Source organism: Mustela putorius, unplaced genomic scaffold (assembly GCF_011764305.1).
Source record: "Mustela putorius furo isolate JIRA1106 unplaced genomic scaffold, ASM1176430v1.1 tig00000281_pilon_pilon_pilon, whole genome shotgun sequence".
Taxonomy (NCBI): domain Eukaryota; kingdom Metazoa; phylum Chordata; class Mammalia; order Carnivora; family Mustelidae; genus Mustela; species Mustela putorius.
Window position 1 is genome coordinate 9,472,125 of NW_025421343.1, and position 22,612 is coordinate 9,494,736.

The window sequence follows — 22,612 nt, forward strand, 5'->3', positions numbered from 1 at the left end:
CAACTTTATTGCTTTGCATGTATATACTACTTTATAGTTTTCACCTGTGATCTCCCCTTGATTCTCACAAGGGTCTTATGAAATAGGTAAATTTTTAATTATCTCTGACTATGGATATGAAAGTGGAGGTTTAAATGGCTCAAGAGACTGGAAAGAGGTCGCCAGTCTAGAAAACAGTGGCGATGTGGTGGAAACTGGGAATCTTGAATTTGAAACCATTTCTCCATCTGTTTCTTGAGAAGACAGGACCTTGAGGAAGGAGAAAGCATAAAGCCTCTTGATAGTATCTGGATATGAAATGCTCGAAGGGGTGGTAGATGCCAGGGGTCAGAGTTTGAGTATGTGCCTTGCTCCTCTAAGAAAGCCTTCGATGTTCTGTTCTAGAGTGCATGCTGTCCACTAGGGGATTCCAGCTGTGGTAGTCTCGGGTACTCGTGGGAGCCGGTCATAGCTCTCTGGTGCAATGGGATGGAGAAAAAAGGCTTATTTTCACTGAGTTAGCAGAACAGTCCATCCCTTTGAATAGTTGTGTCAAAGACTGCCCGATTTTTAGTAGTTTTTGCTCTAGATAAGAGGCACTGGGCTTCAGACCTTTTCTCAAGTCCCTAATACTATGTGTGTGTGTATGTGTTGTTAGGGGGACCAGTGGTTAGAAAGTTCAGGGAAGGAGAGAACACAAAGGGTTAGAAAAAAGAGAATTTAAGCTTGTTTTGGATGGGAAACGGTAATGAACGGAGTCCTATGTGGGCACACAAGGACCTCTCCTCACATGTCAATTGTGGCCTTTCCTGGTCTGTAGATGGACTGTGGAAACTATTAGGATTTAAAAAACAAACAACAAAAAAACGTGTTTCTGAAAGGTCAGATAAAGCAGTGTTCCAAGTTCTACATGATACAACATGTTAGTTAAAATAGGTTTCCTTCTACAGGGAAAAAGGTTATTTACAAAGACATCTGTAGATGTTTGTTAGTCTGAAATAGCAAGGAAAAAACCAGCAATAAACGTGGACCTCAGATGCTCTCTTTGAAATATAAACAGAAAGGGGATTGAGTATCATCACAACAGAAAGAGTACATTCAGGGATTGTTGCTCTTGAGAATCATCACAGATTTCAGATTAGGAATAATAATAATGATAATAAGATATATCTGCATTTTAATTAGTTGAAATTTAGCACTGTCTTCTTTCAATGTGGCTTGTCCTTAGCATTCAATAAAGCAGCACAAAGCAAGCCCTACAGTTTCTTTCCTCATTTGGAAGAATTAAGAACAGGCATTTTATTCTCCAACATAAAGACTTTTTTTCTTCACCACCACCCCTTTTTTAAAGAACATTATATTTATTATAATGATAGAGAGAAAGAGAGAGAGACAATAGCTAGAGAGGGAACACAAGCAGGAGGGGTGGGAAAAGCAGGCTTCCCGCCAAGCAGGGAGCCTGATGAGGGGTTCTTCATTGATCCCAGAACCCTGGGATCATGACCTGAGCCAAAGGCAGCCGCTAAATAACTGAGCCACCCAGGCACCCCTTTCTTCACCCTTAAGAAGACCTTGCATTTCTGTGGCTCTCAGTTTCTGGCCCCTTAGTATTCTGTTAGGAAGTCTCAGCTTGTACCGTGCATTGGCCACATGGCAACCCTCCCTTGGGTCTGACCCTGGGGAAGGAGTACCAAAGAAGGTGGAAGGCATGAAGGCAGGGCTGTCAGCGCATGCCGGCTCATGACTGGGAGGTATATTCATTGTAACAAATGAAAGGCACAGAGGGTGTGGCCAATTTACGTGTGACTTTGTGCACACCAAGAATTCATGCATTGTTCAAGAGACATTCTGGAGTTGTTTTTGCATTGTATTTTGGGCTGCTTTAATGAACAGAAGGTACGGTGCCCATTAGGTCAAAATCTGCTTAAAGGCAAGGGCAGCATGCTTAGTTGATTGAGCTATTTTTACATAATTTTCACTCAGACTCTTGGAATGTAAATTTTCTGGGTGATTTTCATTTCTTTCTTATCTTTTCTTTTTCTTTCTTTCTTTCTTTCTTCTTAACAACAAAATCAGTGAAATATGAAACAGCAATCCTTCCAGGATTGTTGTTGTTGATCTAGATTTTTTTCTTATTTGTTTACTGTCAGGGCTTTTAAAACGCTCATTTCAACCCTTCCTTTCAGTGACTAAATACTCTGGGGAGTTAACTAAAGATACCTTTGTGATTCTGATGTTCACATACAGTTCTTAATTGAACAGAGAAGTGGTACAAAGCTTTTTATATTTTTCAAGAACTATTGATGGTAACTAGGGCAGTCATCAGGTGGAAGAGATGGAAATAGTTTCTACACAACTGTAGTTGAACATACAGAAATATGTATCAAGGAAAAGTAGATGTTGGTGGGCTCAGAACTAGAATATACAATGGATATGCATTCTTTGGCTTCTTTACTCAGGTTTTTCTTTCCTAAATAGAAACAATATTGCTTCTTATGAGTAGCTACACAGGTTGTCAAAGAAATGAAAGCAAAAGCTTGAGCTGTTAACTCACTCATGCTAATGAAAATTGCTGGGACTGTCCTAGACACTTGGGGGTTGGAGGGAGATGGTAGGAGGAGTTCTGCAATTGTGGTTGTGAAGTTTTGTTGAATTAGTCTACTTGTCACTGTCTGGCTGGGCTATGGAGACCTGTGTCCTCAAAATAAAACTGCTATATATATCTTTAATATCCAGATAATGCTTTGTTTCTGATATATATATATATATATATATATATATATATATATATAAAGCATTATCAAACTTCGTTCTGAGAGTGCATTTTATTTTGGGGCTAGAACACAGGGGTGGTGGGCACAGAGGGCAAAGGTGCCAAAAGGAAGGGAGAAGGAAAGGAAGAGGAGTCCAGAATATGGAAGATAAAAAATACTGTGTTTTCTTCTGCCTGTCACCATCTCAGTTTTATGTCTGTGTTGTTATATCCCAGACCTTAAGGCAGAAGTTCTTAATCTCTGTACTACTGACCTTTTAGTTGAGGTAATTATTTCTTGAGGGTGGGGAGCTGCCCTGTGCCTTGTAGGATACCCAGCACCCCTGGCCTCTACCCACTTGATGCTTGGAGGACATACTTTCTTCCCCATTCCAAGTTGTGACCATCAGAAGTATCTCTGGACATTTCCAGAGGCCTGAAGGGTGGTCAGAATAACCTCCATTCAGGATAGCTGCTCTGAGGGAGAGAAATATCCCTAAATAGGGACAAGTTCAAACAAGGCAAAATGGAGCTTATGTACTGTGACCATAGGATAAAAGAAGCGAAGGGGGTGGGGTAAGAGAAGAATTACATATGTATTACAAAGAAGAATCTAAAAAAGGGCTGAACATTCCAAGTCTTGACTAGACCAGACTTTGCTGCTGAAGGGGTTTGCAAACATAGGCCAGCCCCCGTTTAGACATGGAAATGTTGCCAGGGAGGGCCTCTGCAGAAGGACTCCCATTTTACCACCTGGCTGCCTTCTCAGAGTGGCTAGAAATTGAAAGGGATCCAAAGAGTGACATAACAGTCTGTAGCTGATTTTCCATGAATTACTTGACTTTCTCAGTGAAGATAGTGTTTTGTTGAAGAGTGCTTTTGGTGTTTTTATGAATGCTGAATTAAATTTGAGAAAATAATTTTGTGGCTTATTAGTATGCTAAAATCCTACGGCAACATTATATAAAAATTTACCTTTTTTTTTTTTTAAATAAAACTATTGAGGGTGATGAAAACTCAAACGTGGTCCACTTTGGACCCATTAAATACTTACATAGCATATTTAATGGGCTCTTCAGTAAAACCTGAATTCTAGCAAATTCCCAACAACTTGGTAGTAAACACATGCATGGTTGACCAGACCCATCTCTAGAGATCTCATTTACAAGGTCAGATTGCTGCAGAAGGTTGGGAGGGGGGGTGGAAATACATTCAGTCATAGCATATTTAGGTATATAAAGAGTAGCTTATCTTCACTGAATGGATTATATTGAAATGTCGTTTTTTTATAAATTGGATATCTGATACAAGTTTGTGGCAGTGTGAATGTGGTTAGGTTGAGAGATCTTTGAATTCTGCCATCAGTTCCCTTTTCAGAGGGTACGAATAAAGAGGGGTGAAAAAAAGAGGAAACAGGAAAAAGTATTTTAAATGAAGACTTCATGTTAGTGGGCACTCGATATGTGGAGATTAAAATTCCAGTACTTTGGAGAACATGTGGTCCAAACAGATGGTAGAGTTTTCTTTTTCTTTTCTCTCTTTCTTTTCACTCTCTTTCTTTCCCCCTCTCTCTCTCCTTTTTTTAAAATTAAAACTATTTTTTTACAGCAGTTTGATGTTCACGGCAAAACTGAGGAGATAGTACAGAGAACTCCCATGTACCCCTAGACTCCATACATTCATAGACTTTCTTATGATCAGATGCCCTACCAGATTAGTACATTTATTACAGTTAGAAAAGCTGCACTGACACATCATAATGGCCCAATGTCCATCCTTTATCATGCTGTTCACTCATGTTATACTTTCTGTGGGTTTAGACTAACATATAATGACCATTACACTGTATGATAACATAATGATGGATATCTTCATTGCCCTAAAAGTCATCTGTACTCCACCTATTTATCCCTCAACTCCCCCCCTCCCCCATCCATCCTTCACCCCTGGCTCCACTGATCTTTTACTCTTTCCACAGTATTGTCATACAGAATGTCATATAGTATATTGCCTTCTTAGTTTCTTTCCTTCACTAAATAGAGATGGTATAATTTTTACTTCTATGCTTTTGTAAAGCTTTCATAAGAACAGAGAGGAACTTTTTACACCATTTCTGTATATTTTGCCTAGAAAATAAAAGAGGATCAGCAAATAGAAAGTACCAAAATTGGAAATAGTAATGGGTGGTAAAGCTGTGTCAGTAACAACGTAGTTGAACAAATGCAGGTGAAGAATCAGAAGAACTCCATTCTTTGACTTCTGGCAACTAACTTTAATGTTAAACTAGTTGATGCCTGGGGGCCACAGCTTCTCCTATGTGGCCTGATAGTTTGTCATTTGAGGATGGTCAGTATCACTGATTTTTAAATAAATGTGTCACTGTTTCCTGGCTTTCTGGTGACTGCACCAAACAAGGGTAGTTGTTGCCCATGAATCCTCTGTTTGAACTTTCTACTTTATCCAAACAGGCATGGTTATTATTTTCCAGGCAAAACACATCCATGCCGGCTCTACTGTCCTTCCTGTGATGTTCTCCATTTCTTTTTTAAAAATTAACATCTTGTTTTATTTTTCCCCTCTTCCCTTATAATCCTCTGCCTTGTTTCTTAAATATCAATATCAATGAGATCATATAATTGTCTTTCTCTGATTGACTTATTTTGTTTAGCATAATACCCTCCAGTTCCATCCACATCATTGCAAATGACAAGATTTCTTTTTATGATGGCTGTGTAATATTCCTTTGTATATATACACCACATCTTTATCTATTCATCTGTTGATGGACATCTGGGTACTTTCTATAGTTTGGCTACTGTGGACATTCTTGCTATAAACATTGGGGTGCAGGAGCCCCTTCAGATCACTACATTTGTATCTTCGGGATAAATACCCATTAGTGCAATTGCTGGATCATAGGGTAGCTCTGTTCCCAACTTTTGAAGAAACCTCCTTACTTTTTACAGTTGTACTCAAAACCATAAGATACCTAGGAATAAATCTAACCAAAGAGGCAAAGGATCTATACTCCAAAAACTATAGAGTACTCATGAAAGAAATTGAGGAAGACACAAAGAAATGGAAAAATCCATGCTCATGGATTGGGAAAACAAATATTGTTAAAATGACTGTGCTACCCCCTAGAACAATCTACACATTCAATGCAATCCCTATCAAAATACCATAAACTTTTTTCACAGAACTGGAACAAATAATCCTAAAATTTGTATAGAACCAGAGAAGACCCCGAATAGCCGAAGGAATGTTGAAAAAGAAAACCAAAGCTGGTGGCATCCCAATTCTGAGCTTAAAGGTCTATTACAAAGCTGTCATCAAGACTGGATGCTATTGGCACATAAACAGAAACATAAATCAATGGAAAAGAATAGAGAACCCAGAAATGGATCCTCAATTCTATGGTCAACTGTCTTCAACAAAGCAGGAAAGAATAGCCAGTGGAAAAAAAGACCAGCTCTTCAACAAATGGTGTTGGAATAATTGGATAACCACATGCAAAAGAATGAAACTGGACATTTCCTTATACACAAAAATGAGCTCAAAATGGATGAAAGACCTAAATGTGAGACAAGAATCCATCAAAATCTTAGAGGAAAACACAGGCAGCAACCTCTGTAACCTCAGCTGAAGCAGCTTCTTCAGTGAAGTCACGTCTCCAAAGGCAAAGGAAACAAGGCAAAAATGAATCATTGGGACTTCATCAGGATTAAAAGCTTTTGCACAGCAAAGGAAACTGTCAACAACACCAAAAGGCACCAACAGAATGGGAGAAGATATTTGCAAATGACATATCGGAGAAAGGGCGAGTATCCAAAATATATAAACAACTTACCAAACTCAACACCCAAAGAACAAATACTCCAATCAAGAAATGGGCAGAAGACATGAACAGACATTTCTGCAAAGAAGACATCCAAATGGCCAACAGTGAAAAAGTACTCAACATCACTTGGCATTAGGGAAATATAAATCAAAACCATGATGTTCTCCATTTCTTCCTCCTCCTCTGTGCATTGATTTTGTACTTTAAGACATGGCTCATTCTCAGTTGAAGACAACAGGGAATTGTGTCAGTCTTTTGATGTTTAGTGTGTCAACTTCAGTGTGTGCCTCAGTGGTCCACAACTAGGTTGTCTGTTCCTAGAGACAGGTGTTTCTGTAACTACTGAGAATCTAGAGCACTGTTACCACATAATTAGCATTTAATATACATAAACAGAATGAATATATGAATGAATATAAAATGAATTTAAAAAGCTAGGACATAATGTTTCATTATCTTTCAGTAGAGCATAAGTCCACTAGCAGCCTCTGGCTTTCAGCTCAAGATTCCATGACAAAAAGAGATTTCCTTTACTCCCACTTTGTACATAGCAAAAGAGAGCAATCTGCTTGGCTGTTTGGGGTATGCTTACTCTACTTGGACTGATCTCTGTTGCTAGTGGGATTAGGTTTTATGACTGAACAGATCTGGAGGGCATGTGTATCCCAGTGGCTGGGTTGTGGAGGGTATAGACAGAAGAGGTAAGATCAACATCAGAAGGAGGTGGTAGGGACAGCTTCTTGGGAAGACAAAATATTAGATATTGTGGAGAGAAAAGGCTATTACAGTCTAAATCGCTTCCCCATGACAGACTTTGAAATTAGATTATGAAAATAATGAATTTCAGCAGAAGCTGTAATGACCAAGATTGTTCACCCTAGACATCATAATATCTTTTAAATGCATTTTAATATAACCCTGACTATTGGTATAAGTTACCTTATTTCTCTCTGAAAGGTCAAAGTGATTAGGATATGCAGGAAATAGCTTATTTTTTTGGTGGTTGTGGTATTCGTGGCGGTGGGCAGTCAGAAGTAGAGGAGGAATGTGAAGGAAATCTCCTCTATGTAGGAGTCCTTCCATAGGTGACGTGTAGTTTGTCTCCATGCCTTTTCTGTATGACCAAAACCTACATACGCTAGATATTTTAGGGATCTGGCTGATGTGTTTTAATATCTATGTTTACTTTATCCTGAAAGCAAATGCAAAGTTTCTGGGTGAGAGAACAAGCATACTACTTACCATGCCAGTTTCCCATGCCTCATTGTCCCTTTTAAGGCAACGTGGTGAAGGCAGGTGAATTCCATGCCCTCCAAAGAGGCCCTTTGCTAAAGAAGAACCACACAATTATGTATCTGGGAGCTCCTCTAAGAATTGGTGTTCAGCCACCCCCTTCCCCTCCTGAGAGGTGGAGAGAAACCTTTGTTCTTTAATGTTAATGATCTCCCTCCCAGAAAGGCCCCCCTACTTGTTCTAACCCTTTGGGTTATAAATGAATCTTGCCTGCTTTTGTTCCCCTTTGAAATGGGAACACAGTTTTCTGGGGAGATAAACATGTAAATCTCTCTCCTGGTCCTTTCACTATTTTAGGACTGCTACTGAGTCATGTTTTAAACCAGTTTACTAGTCATTTTAGCTCAGAAAACTCTGGCCAAGCAGAAATGTGAAAATATCTACCCCACATTGGCGTGTTCATAAGTAACGTATTCTGCTAGAATCAGACATGTCCAGCTCTCTTGGCCTGAGGGGCTGAAGAGCCATAGGAGTAGGTGCAACTTCAGAGAGTAAGAGATACTACTGTAGGCTGATAATAAACCTCTAATGTGGAAGTGGAAATGGGATAGGGTGGCCATAGAAGGGCCAATGATTACCTATTCATGTGCCAAGAGTTAGCAACATACTGCAACAAATGGCATTTTGCTAGGGCTTATTTGTCAAAGTAAAACCAAAAGGAAGGATATTTTAATTCTGTATGATTCACATTATGGTTGTAGAATCCTAGAGGCTGCAAACAGCGTGGTACTTCTTTGTCACTTGAAGAGCATTAAGGGCCTCCATGGTAGGAGCAGTGGGGGGGCAGGGGGGCTACGTATTTATTCTAGCGGTGCTAGTGTTGGTGTCCGCAAGAATTGGTGGCCAGGATATATTTACTGTGCACAACTGAGGCAGTAAGTTCCCCTCACCCAGATTCTCTATCCCATCAGTAATAGTTGTCTGAATCCTACAGAAGAGGAATATGCTGACAATCACCTGTTTGGGAGTACATATGATATAGCATTGGAATAGCCCAATTCCAATTCCAATTGGTTTGGAAAAATAGGAAGCTTTGCTTGTGGACCCCTGAAATAACAGATGGCCTGAAATAACAGAAGGACATAAGAACTGAAATTCTGTTTATTCTTGTCAAAGTGACTCTGAAGTAATCTCCACACCTGATTTGCCTTTCTGTATTTTACCTGTTCTTGAGCACTAGCTGGATTCCTCCTTGTCAGTGAATTTCTCTCTCTAACCAGACCAGCCAGTCCCACCTGTGTTCTCATTACGCCTCTTACCTGTGTCACTTATTAGTACCTACCACTCACCGCCCTGTGTCGAAAACTGTTTCCCCATTTTTCTCTTAATGTCACTATCTGCTCTCTGTCTGTATTTCTATCTAGATAAATGTATTTGTGTATTGTTTCTGAATTAAATTTTAACCCCTTGAGAACTGAGAGTACCTCTTCATTTCTTCCAGGCTGATTAGAGTTCAAGGTCCAAAAATTTTTTTTTAACATAAAGGAAAAATATAATTAACACTGTAGAAGAATGCACATAGACTGGAAAAATTAGCACTGGCCAGGGTGCTGCTTATTTTGAAGTTGTACCCTTTTAAAAAATTACATGCTTAATGATCAAGGTCAGAATCTCAGCAATTATTTTATAACATCTTAATCCTTTAAGTCTCACTGATGCCAAATTTAACTGTAGTTCCCAGGTTTGGTTTCCACAAACACTGTAAGCTCAGTTAAGCATCCTCGTGTTCAACTCTTTATTCATTTCTTAAGTTTCAGAATTAAATGTGCCATCCTTCCCTTTTAACTTATAAACGATTTGTGATTATTTTTGAAATGCTTATTTTAAAATATAAGAACTTTCCAAGCAAGCGTTTTCTTTCCCTGGGGAAAAGAACTTGTGTCTAGACAAGAGCAGATGGATGCTCCCTGGTTCTCTTAGGGTAGTTATCATGAATGAAATGCAGAGGATTTTTTTCTCCCCCCTCCTTCTCCTCGGCATTCCTTTTTCATCTTTCATCAAACAATTCAGCTCATGGGTTATGTATGGCCTTCTGGAACTTGAATTTGATTTTGATGTTTGAAATGTACATGATAATTTTCCAAACATGAATATATGAAAATGGCAGCCTGTAGGAACTCCCACAGAGGAAACAGATGACGGAGTCTGACGAAAGAAAGTCCAGGAATACACACGGGAATGGGGGGCGGGGAGAGGGGAAGAATGCACATAGATTGGAAAAATTAGGACTGGCCAGGATGATGCTGATGGCTGTCTGGAGAGTAGAAACAGCAGACAAATAGTCACCAAGGAATAAGGAGCCGATGAAACTAGTCATCTTTTGTCTTTGCTCCTAGTTTCCAATGCTCAACATCTTCTAACTTGTTTATGAGTTATCAAGATAAAGCATGATAAAAGCTAGTATCACTGGTCTGGCCCTCTACCGCATTTCAAAAGACATCGAAGAATACTTCATTCAAAATTCATATTCAGTTAATCAATTAAATAAAATAGTGGCATAAGTTTGAGATAGAAGGCAAATACTTCCACAAGGATATTAGATTAAGTTGGAGGTTTCTGTGGGAAAAAATGAGGTAGAGAAGTTGGTTTTTATTTTTTTCCAGTTATGAGCTTTTTTATTAAGTCTCCTAACTTTTTTAAAGATTCCCTTTCCTCGTAGATCTGATGAGGTCATAATGGATACAGTGTTTAACTGGTCTTCTTGGCAATCAAGGTAAAGTGGAAAATTCTAGGCATGAGTATATCAAATCTTGTCCTGAGGACCAATTTCATAGGAAATTCACTATTAAAAATGTAAAACCATCAGAAAGATGATGTGGTCCTGCCAAGGAGAGAGAAGGCATAGAAACAGGGAAACTAAGTTTTCAAGATAAGTTATACAAACTTCCCAGTTAGACATTTTAGCACTATTTGAGTATTATTTTCAGTTTATTTTGTTTTCACAAAGCCCACTTTTTGGTGATGAATCATGTAATTGTACCTCTGTCCAGAGGAGACCAGATGATTTTGCCTGCTTAAAAATAAAGAAGAAGGTATGTGGATTAGTAGATACAGAGGTTCATAGTATGAGGATGATAACTTTAAGAGCTTGGTTTACTATGAATCTTACATACCTAGTATGATGGTATCTTGTATATATTCCACTTTTTTTGTGCCTTGAAGGCAAGATCATACTTGTTTTATTTGTCACTTTATTCCCAATGGCTAAGTACTGTCAATGTTTATATATAAAATTGTATACAAAAATTTTTGAGTGTATTTTCAAACCTTATATAAAACCTAAGGAACAGCTATCATCCCTGTTTAAATTTGAGTAAACTGAGGTTCAAATTGGTTAACTTGTGAAAAATCAAGTATCAAGATTCATTCATGCATCTTCTTGGACCCAGTAAATATCCAGAAACCTAGCCCAAGCATAGTTGCTGCAATTGAACAAGAGATTTTAATATTTCTGCTATGCTTACTGATATTTCTACTTCTGCCATAGCACTTTATAGTTACATAACACTTTATAGTTAGCTATTACTATGTAACAGATCACCCCAAGCCTTAATGGATTAACATTACAATCATTTATTGTCTCATAGTTTCCATGGGCCAGGAGGCTGGGTACAGTTTAGTTGTGCACCATTGCCTCCAGATCTCTCACAAAGATTCGGTCATCCTAAGGATTAGTCGGTTAAAGAGCCATCTCTAAACTCACTCATATGCTTGCTGGAAAACCTCAGTTCCTCATCTGTTGTGGACTTAGGGCCTCAGTTCCTTACTAACTGTTGACCAGAAGCCTCTCTCTGTTACTTTCCATAGAGATTTTTTCCATAGCTCAGCTGTCTATCATCAGAGTGAGCAAGTGAGAAAAAAAGAAAAGGCAAACAAAAAGGGAAACGAACATCTTCTTGTGACCCAGTCTCAGAAATGACATCCCATACCCCTTGCTATATTTTATTGGTTAGGAGCAAGTCACTAGTCTCAGCTCGTGTTCAGATACCGGGAGAAGAGGGATCGTTGGGGCCCATCTCTGACTATCACACATATAAATTTGCAAATGCATCAAGATGGGATGGACAGGGGCGCCTGGGTGGCTCAGTGGGTTAAGCCGCTGCCTTCGGCTCAGGTCATGATCTCAGGGTCCTGAGATCGAGTCCCCCATCGGGCTCTCTGCTCAGCAGGGAGCCTGCTTCCTCCTCTCTCTCTCTCTGCCTGCCTCTCTGCCTACTTGTGATCTCTCTCTGTCAAATAAATAAATAAATAAATAATCTTAAAAAAAAAAAAAAAAGATGGGATGGACAATATGGGTGAAGACCCGCATAATTAGGATAGAACATGAGGACCTGTGAACAGATCCCACAACATGGGACTTAATAGGGACTTATTTAACTTCTAGCACAGAGTACCTGTTTGCTTATGCAGTGGCTTCTAAAACACAAAAGATTCACTGAATCAAGATAGAGCTATGCAGTTTATGGTCAGGAGGGCAGGAGAATAGTGGAGCTAAATAGTGGGGAAAGGAAAGCCAAGACTGGCTCAAGGTGATTGGAGAAGGGATTTGGAGCAGAGGACAGATCTGAGGAACTATACCAAGAAACAAGCTGAAGCTAGTATATAATTCAAAGATAACAATGTGCATTTCAAAGAGAAGAGAAAAGGAATTACCTCAGTAGGGAAAATTCCATTTGACTTGGGTTCTGATAGTCAGACATTAATCTCAGAACCTGAGAGAAGTGATCTTGCCAGTAGTGACTAAAGTCACAGCCAGATGAGTGAGAGGATACAAAATCAGGGTCAGAAGTGAAAGGTCTAGATGATGCAAGAAATCCTAGCCAAGTGCTTCAGTAAGATTCTGGCCATTCTTGTATCTTGTAGGAAAGCATCTATGAGTAGCAGGGGTATATGCTTCTGTAAATACTTATAGAAATGAAATAGCCATTATTCATGAGGTGGGCATACAGATCCATTTGATTAGCAAGCAACTAACAAAAAAAAAAAGATTCTAAGTTCAGAATTTTGGAAGATCCTATTTGGATGGGGAGAACTTAGAATGTCCTCTAATAAACTAATTAATGATCATGATATTCTTTACTAAAACTACCGAACTGGTATAAAATGACGGCTGGCTTCTTTGGTTCATCCTTTGTTATTTTTGAGTGGTGCCAAAGCTATAAAAGTGTCCACTTCATTTGCATTGGACCCTCCTTCTACATTGAGTATGACTTGGAGCTTTGGACTCTGATGATCTCCTCACTAAATGATTACACTTCACAAATGTGCTGAACTGTCAAGGTAGACCTAGAGCCTTTAAAATGCCAGTCAGTCTTTCCTTTGGGCAGATTTGGGCCCCCAATGGTTTGGATCAACTCTCCTATATACTCTCTTCTCCTCTAACTTAACATCGAGTTGGGGACCACTTGAATAAAATCCCTTAGCAGTGTCTGATAGAAACCATTTTGGGGAAAGAATGCTTTATGAATAGAAAGCACATGAAACAGTACTTTTCTGCTGTGAGGGGAAACTGATATTGCCCCCTTAGAGTCTCCCCAAAATAACACCTTCTGACTTCCATTATTCTGATAATGTAATTCTCTAATCCTCCACTAGAGTTGGCCACAATTCCATCCGACTTTTGATATTTTATTCTTCCTAGATTTTTTTCAGATGTTCTCATTCTTACTTTTTATTTTATATTAACACTTATTAGACTGGTTCTTTCTCTAGAGCACAGGGTCCTTGTCCATTTTCTCTTCTCTTTCCTTGGTCCTGAAGTTTTTGCAAGTACCACACTCATGAGAGTGTGTTGGTTGACTACCCCTCCACAACTGAGGGATTTCTATGCATGCAGATATCCTAGTCTGGCCTTCGTGAACTCGTCAAGGATACAATAAGGAATCTTTCTCCTTGCTCAGTGGTGATCCTCCTACTCAAGCAGTTCTGAAAGGGTTCTGAGCTCAGGTTTCTGAAAGGTCCCTAGTGATCAAACCTAGAATGCCCACTAATAACTTGTTTAATGACTCATGAAGCTATTTAATAAAATTATTGAACTAATATGAAGTGATGGGCAGAAAGAGACTTAGTACGTGAAATATAGTACTGCTTATTTGGTCCCTGAAATAGTGAATGACAAGGGAGTTCTTGTCTACATTCCATTCTTTCCTTCTCATGCTTCTCCCACTTGGATGGATTAGCTGTGCCAGAAACATAAGAGCCTAAGATGCAAAGAAGGAAGAGCTGGTCTCATTCTAAAAGTGACTCCTAATGTAAAACAGTTGACATACAGAAATGTCAAACAATTTTAATACATTATACTAAGTACTGTAATGGTACATACCTAATTAGGATGCTATAAAATTACAGAGAACTGACAACTTTGTGAATTAAGGAAAGTTTAACAATGTCAGTTAATTCTAAACGAGATACCAGAAATTAAGGAGGAATTCACCTGGGCCAAAGAGAAAGAGGTATATTTAAGTTTGAAAATAAAGTCATCATGGACATGTTGGTATGACACGGCATGTTTCCATGTCATCTTTGAAGACATTAAATAATCAGCCTAATTGGAACATTTAAATAAATATATGTAGGAATAGGTTAAAAATCACAGGCAGGTATCCGATGTTTGTGTTTGTATCTTATGATGATTTTAGAGTCCCTCTATATTAAAGGGAATCATTGAAGTGTTTAAAGTTAGTTGTGAATCTTTTAGGTGTTTACTCAGGGACGGTGGGATTGGTTAGCCATTCATTTCCACTATCTCTAGTTAACCTTGGATTTTGCTCTTATGGTTGTCAGCAGTCCTATTTGCATCTTTAGTGCAACTCCATGTGCATTTTACTGATTCACCCTGTGTTCTTGAAACATCATCTCTGATGTCTTTCTGAAGGATTAAGTCTAGAGCTTCCTTACCTCTCTTTTAGGATCGCAGTAGACACTAGAAGGCGACCTTGATTTTTATATGCATGCTGAACTCTGATTTCATTACTCTTGGAATGCCATAATTCTGTGGCCTGGTGTGCACTCTGCACACAAAAGCATAATAAGAACTTACATGTTTACTTTCAACTTTGATCATCCTTTCAGGATATAAGCTATTAAGAGCAATACAGTATTTCTGAGAAATAACTATAAAGTGGTATCTATTGTGGATGTAATTCAGAAACTAAAAAGAAATTTCTATTTATGTAATCCTATATCAAAAACTTTGTTAATGTATAATGTAAGAATCACAAAGGCAATGCTGTATTCTATCCTAATTAGTGGGAAGCAGAAACAGCATCATATTTGAAGTAGTTTCAGACTTTTTCTATCTGAGTATTACTTTTGGGATATTTAATTTTTCAGCATTATGAGAGGTATTAGAAGAATTCATAGTTTAACATCTTGGGTTCTGTCAAGATGGATCATTGTTCTATGAACTTTGTTTTTCTGTCTTATCACTTTAAAAAACAAAACAGGACAAAACTAAAACAGGAAAGAGTGCAGCAGCTTGGAGAGCAAAGGTATATTAGTTAAAGAGTGGTAGTGGTTGACCAAGCCCTAAATAAATAAGTATTGAATGTGCTTAAAAGCAGAGCATGGAGGAAGATTTTCTTAAGGGTCAGACCCAGAGAAACACTGACTCGAGGTAAGAGAAATGAATGTCTTCTCAGTTAAAGTAAACAAAATTTGAATTACTTGTGGGCTTTATCAGGTTGAAGAATATAATAAGATCATTAGAATATTAAAGATAAATTGAACTCTGAGCCCCCATTTATAAGTGAGGATTCTGTACCTCCTCTCCTACCATTTTTCACCCTTAAAAGGTTGATATTCTATTATGTTCCAATCTTTTTATAAGAACTTTTTCCTGCCTCTTCTGACAATGCCACATCCATAATGGTGTTGTTCATACCAATATGCCACCCCCTTTACTCCATGTTGGAGCAAACAGAATACCTTTCTCCAAACTTAGGGTTTCAGAGCAGTTCTCAGCAATTTTTTTTTCTTTTTTGCCCCAGAACATCCATTATGACAGTGGTCACTTTCTAGGTTTTAGCTTTCCTCTCTTTCACTTTGGCACAGAATCAGACCTGGAGGCTGTTGGAGAAAGATAACATGTCACCCTCTGCATTTTCCCTCTCCCCAGATCTTCTTCAGGGCAATCTTGTACAAACAGAACAAAGCCACACAACAACACTGATCACTCTTTTATTCTGCATCAAAGGTCTTTATGAAAATAGAGATATGTGCCCTAGAGCCAGGGTCCAGCGGGTGGGTACTACCTAACTCAGCTTTTATTTTTATTTCTAAATATTTTTTTTATTTTTTTTAAAGATTGGTTGACTGATTTGAGAGAGAGAGAGAGAGAGATCGAGCGAGCTATGGGGGATCAGGGGTGGGGGAAGAGGAGAGAGGAAATCCCAAGCAGACTCCCCACTGAGTGTGGAGCCTGCAGAGGGCTTGATCTCACAACCCTGAAATCATGACCTGAGCTAAAATAAAGAGAGGGGTGTTCAACTGACTGAGCCTACCAGGTACCTACCTAACTCAACTCTACAGTGGGCAGTTATTAATTAAGGTCGAATATTAGTATCTGGTCACAGTCACAATTTCTGAGGGACTTTCTCACATAAAACTGTTGATCCAAGTGGTTTCTTTTACATTCTGGTTCAAGAGCTAGAACTTTATTTTTTCAGAGTCTTATTCTGAAAAAAGTATAGACTTGAGGATAAGCTGTTGATCTTTTCAAATATTTGAATCATGAGAAGATTCAAAGTAAAAAAGGGACAGACATTAATATAACAGACCCTCCTTCTACAACTGAGGTGTAACAAATATTAACATTTTGCAGTATCTGATTCACATTATTATTTTCTTAAGAATTAAGATACCCTGGAAACCTCCTGGGGTGCCTGGGTGGCTCAGTGGGTTAAAGCCTCTGTCTTCAACTCAAGTCATGATCCCAGGGTCCTGGGATCGAGTCCCGCATCGGGCTCTCTGCTCAGTTGGGAGGCTGCTTCCCCCCCCCTCCCCGCCTCTGCCTGCCTCTCTGCCTACTTGTGATATCGGTCTGTCAAATAAATAAATAAAATCTTTAAGAAAAAAAAAAAAAAGAAAGAAAGAAACCTCCATAGGAACTCTACCTCATCTCATGCTCTTCTTTCCTTCTCTAAGACAACCACTATACTTAAGGTGGTATATATCCTTTTAGAACATGGGTAATAAAATGTATATATCTTTCATTATGCAGTACTCTTTGTGAATTTTTAAATTATTTCACAAATGGTCTATCTTTTCAGTTTGCTTTTCCTGGTCAATACTTTGAACTTAGGACTTACTCATTTGACTATAGTGGCTGTCTTCTGACTTATATCCCAAAATCCATTTTGTTCCATCCTGACGTACTGCCCATGAAAATGGAGTGAAAGTTCACTGTATCTCCTCAATGTCTCACTTAGTGGATTCCACACCCTGGGATAGTACCAGTTGGAAGGGATCCCTTAAAGCTATTATTTTTATTCCTAGGTTTAATATAACTCTTCTTATTAACTTTTGGACTATTCAACCTACTAGGAAACAACTATAACCATAGAGACAGAAAGATGTTCCTGTGACTCCAATGTACTCAGCCTTGCTAACCAGTACCTCTTTAGGAGTCATTAATTGGCCATGCCCTAGAAAATGTGTCAGCTCATTGGTTGGGACTAAAAGGCTCTATTTTATTAGATTTTGTCAAAGTGTTTGCCAGAATGATGTGTTCCCATTTGACTCCCTTCTATAGTAGAAGGGTTCCCTCTTTTCCACACGCTCAGTAAGATGGGTGTTATTAAACTTTAGTTTCTGTGCCCATTCCAAGAGGTATGAAGTATTCTCTTGTTCACATTGTAAGTTTTCCAATTATTAGTGAAGTAAAGCATCATGTATTTATCAATAATATGGGCTTTAGTATTTTGTGAATTACCTGTCTAACCTCCTTGGTCTAGTTTTCTATTTTTAGCCTTATTTATTTGTAGGAGTAGTTATTTTATGTACACTTAGAACTACTATCAGTGAAACACTAGGGATAAAACTTCAGGCAACTAACTGCTACTCATGGTACCACACAAATCTGTAAAATTGTTGATGGTCATGATGGCAGCTTAGGCATCAAATAGAATGAAATTAATATTCAGAATTTTCAGTTTAGGAAGGGAAGGGAATTTATAATTCCATTTAAGAAAGATACTTATGGGGGGTACCTGGGTGGCTCAGTGGGTTAAACCTCTGCCTTCGGCTCAGGTCATGATCTCAGGGTCTTAAGATCAAGCCCTGCATCAGGCTCCGGCTCAACAGGGAACCTGCTTCGCTCCTCTCTCTGCCTGCTGCTCTGCCTACTTGTGATCTCTATCCATCAAATAAATAAAATCTTTTATTTTTTTAAAGAAAGATACGGGAAAATGCCAAATACATTAACAATATTTTCATGCCTAGGGAGATCAATTTCAATGATCTAGATTATTTAGTCATATAAAACAGTTTATTCCAATAGAAACGGAAAGCTGGAATGGCCTTAGCTTCATGTGGTAGTTTTTAAAAGTATATTTTTGTAGAAGTAAAACTCAATGTCCACCAAATTCCTTTTATGTAAAAGTATTTCAAAGACACAAATGAAAAATTCAAATGGTATAGAGAACCAATCCTAGTAATTCACTCACAGAAGGAAATTCACCCTATGCATGCTTAGGTTTTGATCATTTCTATTGAAAGAATAGCTAGTCTATTTTCCTGTAACTCTCCTCTTTTTTTTTTTTTTAAATACACTTTTAAAGATTGGACTTTACCTAGTAGAAATACGTTTTTCTAGAAAGGTTTTATCTTAAATACTTTGACCCTAGAAAGTAAAGTAATTTAGCAGAGTTTCTCACACTAGGGATTAAAACGGATGTTAAAGTATCCACAGAGGATGAAAATGAGTATAAAGATGAATCAGGCATGAAAGTTCAGAAATGGAAAATAGATGAATGATGTTTCTATTTTATTGTCCTTGTAAATAAAATGAATTGTGCTTTTGGCTTCCATTTGCCATATGAATTGATTGTTACAAGATAAAACCTGAGAAAATTGAATTATAATTTTTGAGAATCAGTGAATCAGCAGCATTTTTTCAAGTAGTCAGTGGAAGTGTTCCAGACATTCCACTGAATTTGCTTTCTGCAAAGCTCCACTATGTATGTAGGTGTCTTTGTTTAAAGAGGTGCTAACATTTTAGGGATTTATATATGTATCTTCTTTCACATTGAAATGGTCCTGGTAAAATGAAACAAAACTGCATTTGGCTTTGAGCCCACTGGTCTGTAAGTCTAGACTTTGTGCTGGAGTCCTCTGGGATTCTATCTCCTCTCTTGTAAGGTTCTTCTACAAGCCTCCCTCCCCTACCATCCCGCTACCTCCTGTCTCAAGTCCTGTCTCATCAAAAGTGAAATACATCCGATCACTTCATTCACATGAAATCCTATAGGTTAAGATCTATTACTCCAGGGGCACCTGGGTGGCTTAGTGGGTTAAAGCCTCTGCTTTCAGCTAAGGTCGTGATTCCAGGGTCCTGGGATCGGGTCCTGCATCGGGCTCTCTGCTCAGCCTGCTTCCACCTTTCTCTCTATCTGCCTGCCTCTCAGCCTACTTGTGATCTCTGTCAAATAAATAAATAAAATCTTAAAAAAAAAATCTATTACTCAACACCTATGACTTTAGCATATGATATTAGTTAAACTAAATATTTACCAAGACTTTTTGAGAGCCAAATGCCATCTAATAAATTTGTATGCATCATTTCATTAAGATAGAACCTTTTAGGGGTGCCTGGGTGGCTCAGTGGATTGAGCTGCTGCCTTTGGCTCAGGTCATGATCTCAGGGATTGAGCCCAGCATCGGGCTCTCTGCTCAGCGGGGAGCCTGCTTCTGCCTCTCTTTCTCTCTCTGCCTGCCTCTCTGCCTACTTGTGATCTCTCTCTCTAAAAAAGAAAAAAAGATAGAACCTTTTATTTTATAGACAAAGAAGCAGGTTTAGAAGGAGTTAAGAAAACTTGGCTAAGGTTTCACAGCTAGTAACTAGCAGAAATGAACTTCAACTCAGGTTAAAATAACACAAAACATATATGTGTATACACGATAGCACGCAATCCTGAGCAGGTTTCAAAAACTTGTAGTTGCATACCATCACCATTCATGGAGTAATGGTTTACTTCCTGTGCTGAAAGTAAGTAGTACAGAGATCCCTGCATTGGGTCCACCCCAAACTACACAGGTAGGCACACAGCTCCACTGAGCAGTTGGAATACAGGGAGCACGCCACCTCGCCCAAGGGCTGGAACGGGAGCGTAAGAGAAAGATGGCTTAATCCACTGTTTCTCGCTTTGTTTAATACAGTGATGCCACGCTTTGCCGAGCAAGTAGAGGTGGCTATTGAAGCCCTGAGTGCCAACGTCCCTCAACCATTCGAAGAGAATGAGTTCATTGATGCCTCTCGCCTGGTGTATGATGGTGTTCGAGATATCAGAAAAGCTGTGCTGATGATCAGGGTATGTAAGGCTTCTACAGTTTGGAGCTGATCAGAGCTTCTGGTACAGACTCCAGAGAATTTACTTGGTTTGTGTTAATTACTTAGTTTTACTTGTTAAGCTGTTTGGCTCCTCATTTAGTCAGACAAGGGGAACGCTTTAGTCAGGCAAAAGGGACAAGTGATTCCAGCAAGCCTAGATTCACATTGAATAACCTGAGGAGGGATGCTCTTGCCTATTTCTTACATGCATTGTTGTTTAAATTTGATACTAACTTGCAGGTGCCCCTGCTATTAACCATGTGTTCCTCTGGCTAACATTATTTTCCCATCAGGATTAGAAAGCCATGAGTTGGAAAGAAAGGAAGAGTTCCCAGCTTAGCAGTATTAATAATAATGATGATGATGATAATGATCTCATACCTAGTCACACTATCTTAACAACAAATAATTACAATCTTATGAATGAAACTGTATAATTTTGTAGCAAACCTCTTACCATCACTCAGCCCACAAGCTTCCCATCCTCAGTCTTTTGTTGGCAGCTGCGAGCCTTCCAAACGACTGTCCAAGTGATATAGAGCCATATGCTAGAAAACATATAATACAGTAGGTTTTAAAACTCAACATAAGTTGCAGCTTCTTTTGTTCACCCACAAGGTACCTTCTTACCTTCTTTTATTTACATTAAGACACATAGCTTCCCTTGTTCCATTTAACCGCTATATAATATTTCATCATAAGATGAGTTTTTTTTTTCTTCTTACCTTACCAACAATTTAGCATGGTTTTCAAACAAGTTTCTTACCCACAGAACTCTTTTTTAAAATAAACTTTAATACTCAAGAGCATAATTGATGACACAAATACATTTGGGGCTATTAAGACTGAAAAAGAGATGGGGCTTCTGCAGTGACAATCATAAGAACATGAGAACATATTGTCTGATACCAATATAATGTGAGCCACAATTGTAATTTCAAATTTTCTGGTATACACATTGGAAAAAAAAAAAAAACACAGGTGAAGTCAATTTTAATAATTAACTTAATCAAATGTATCTAAAATGTTATCATTTTTGGCGTGTGGCATTAGCTACATTAAAATTCTCAGTAATTCATTGCAGCTCATGTCTACCATATTGGGTTAGATAGCACTGGAGTGCATCCCTACCTTAATCCTCTGCAGTTGTCTTTAAGGCTGCTCAATAAAACCACAAGGTACCTGTTCACTGCATTCTGAAAAACTTGCTCTTGGGGCAATCACTGAACATCTAAACCAATATAACTTCAAACACTGCAAAACAGTACTAACCAAATAATATCTGTGGTATTTTGTTCTCTTTGAACAATGTATACCTAGTCTTCTGAGTATTTTATCTGTAGGATTAATTCTCCTCTGAATCTTGATATATTTGAGGTCATAAAATTCATGAGTGATCCTCTTCAAATGTGATTTCCGGAGTGCAATATGGTACTTGCATGGTGATCTGAGCAGGTGAATTGGAGTATCACTAGGAAGAGTCTCCCTTCCCTCTTTGTTGGTATCGTGCTTCCCCTGAAACATTACCAAACACCTTCGCTTGGGAGGGCAGAAAAATCTTCAAATTTTCTTGTCTTTAAATTCAGCTGGATTGTTTTCTCATTAAATATGTCTGTCTTTCATAATAATTTCATGATCAGAGTGTTCAGACCATTGCATAAGTTACATCAGACGATTCTCATACTTAACAATGTGGAGTTCATGTTTGGAATTTGGAGGCTATCAGATATATTTCCTGTTCTTCTAACTTGCCCGTTTTAGATCTGTTAAACTCTTAACACCTTGAAAGACTTGGCTGAAACCTTCAGATTTTCTCCATCAAAAATATTGACCCTCTCCTTCATCTATGTATAACTATTTCTGTTTATGATAGTATTTATTACATTATTCCCTTTTATGTCTTTTACCTTCCTTATACTGTGAAATTTTGGAAAGCAATGGCTGTGTTTTTATTTTCGCTTCACTGTAGTGCCTTGTCTGGCACAGTGGTCAATGGTGTGTGTGTGTGTGTGTGTGTGTGTGTTGGTAGTGGTGGAAACACATTCCTGGGAAGATAAGGAAGGTAACAGAAAAGGGATGAGAATTGGAGAAGGAAAAGAAAGGTAGTCAGGCTTTTAAACTTGTAACAAATTAGATCATTCTTTTTCTACTACATACTAACATGTGAAATAAGGTAATAGACCACGAGAATTATGTTTTT

At 38.5% G+C, this 22,612-nt stretch overlaps 1 protein-coding gene across 6 annotated transcripts in view; it reads left to right on the top strand.

The window, feature by feature from the left end:
• Positions 1-22,612, top strand: part of CTNNA2 (catenin alpha 2) — a 1,140,635-nt gene that overhangs the window by 1,007,181 nt on the left and 110,842 nt on the right. For all 6 annotated transcript variants that reach the window (XR_006606450.1, XM_045079083.1, XM_004742297.3 and 3 more), the window contains exon 13: positions 20,241-20,392. Coding sequence is in view for 5 of the 6 variants with exons in the window: in XM_045079083.1 (XP_044935018.1) it covers positions 20,241-20,392 (152 nt within the window). In the remaining variant the exon portion in view is untranslated. The remainder of the gene's footprint in view (positions 1-20,240; positions 20,393-22,612) is intronic.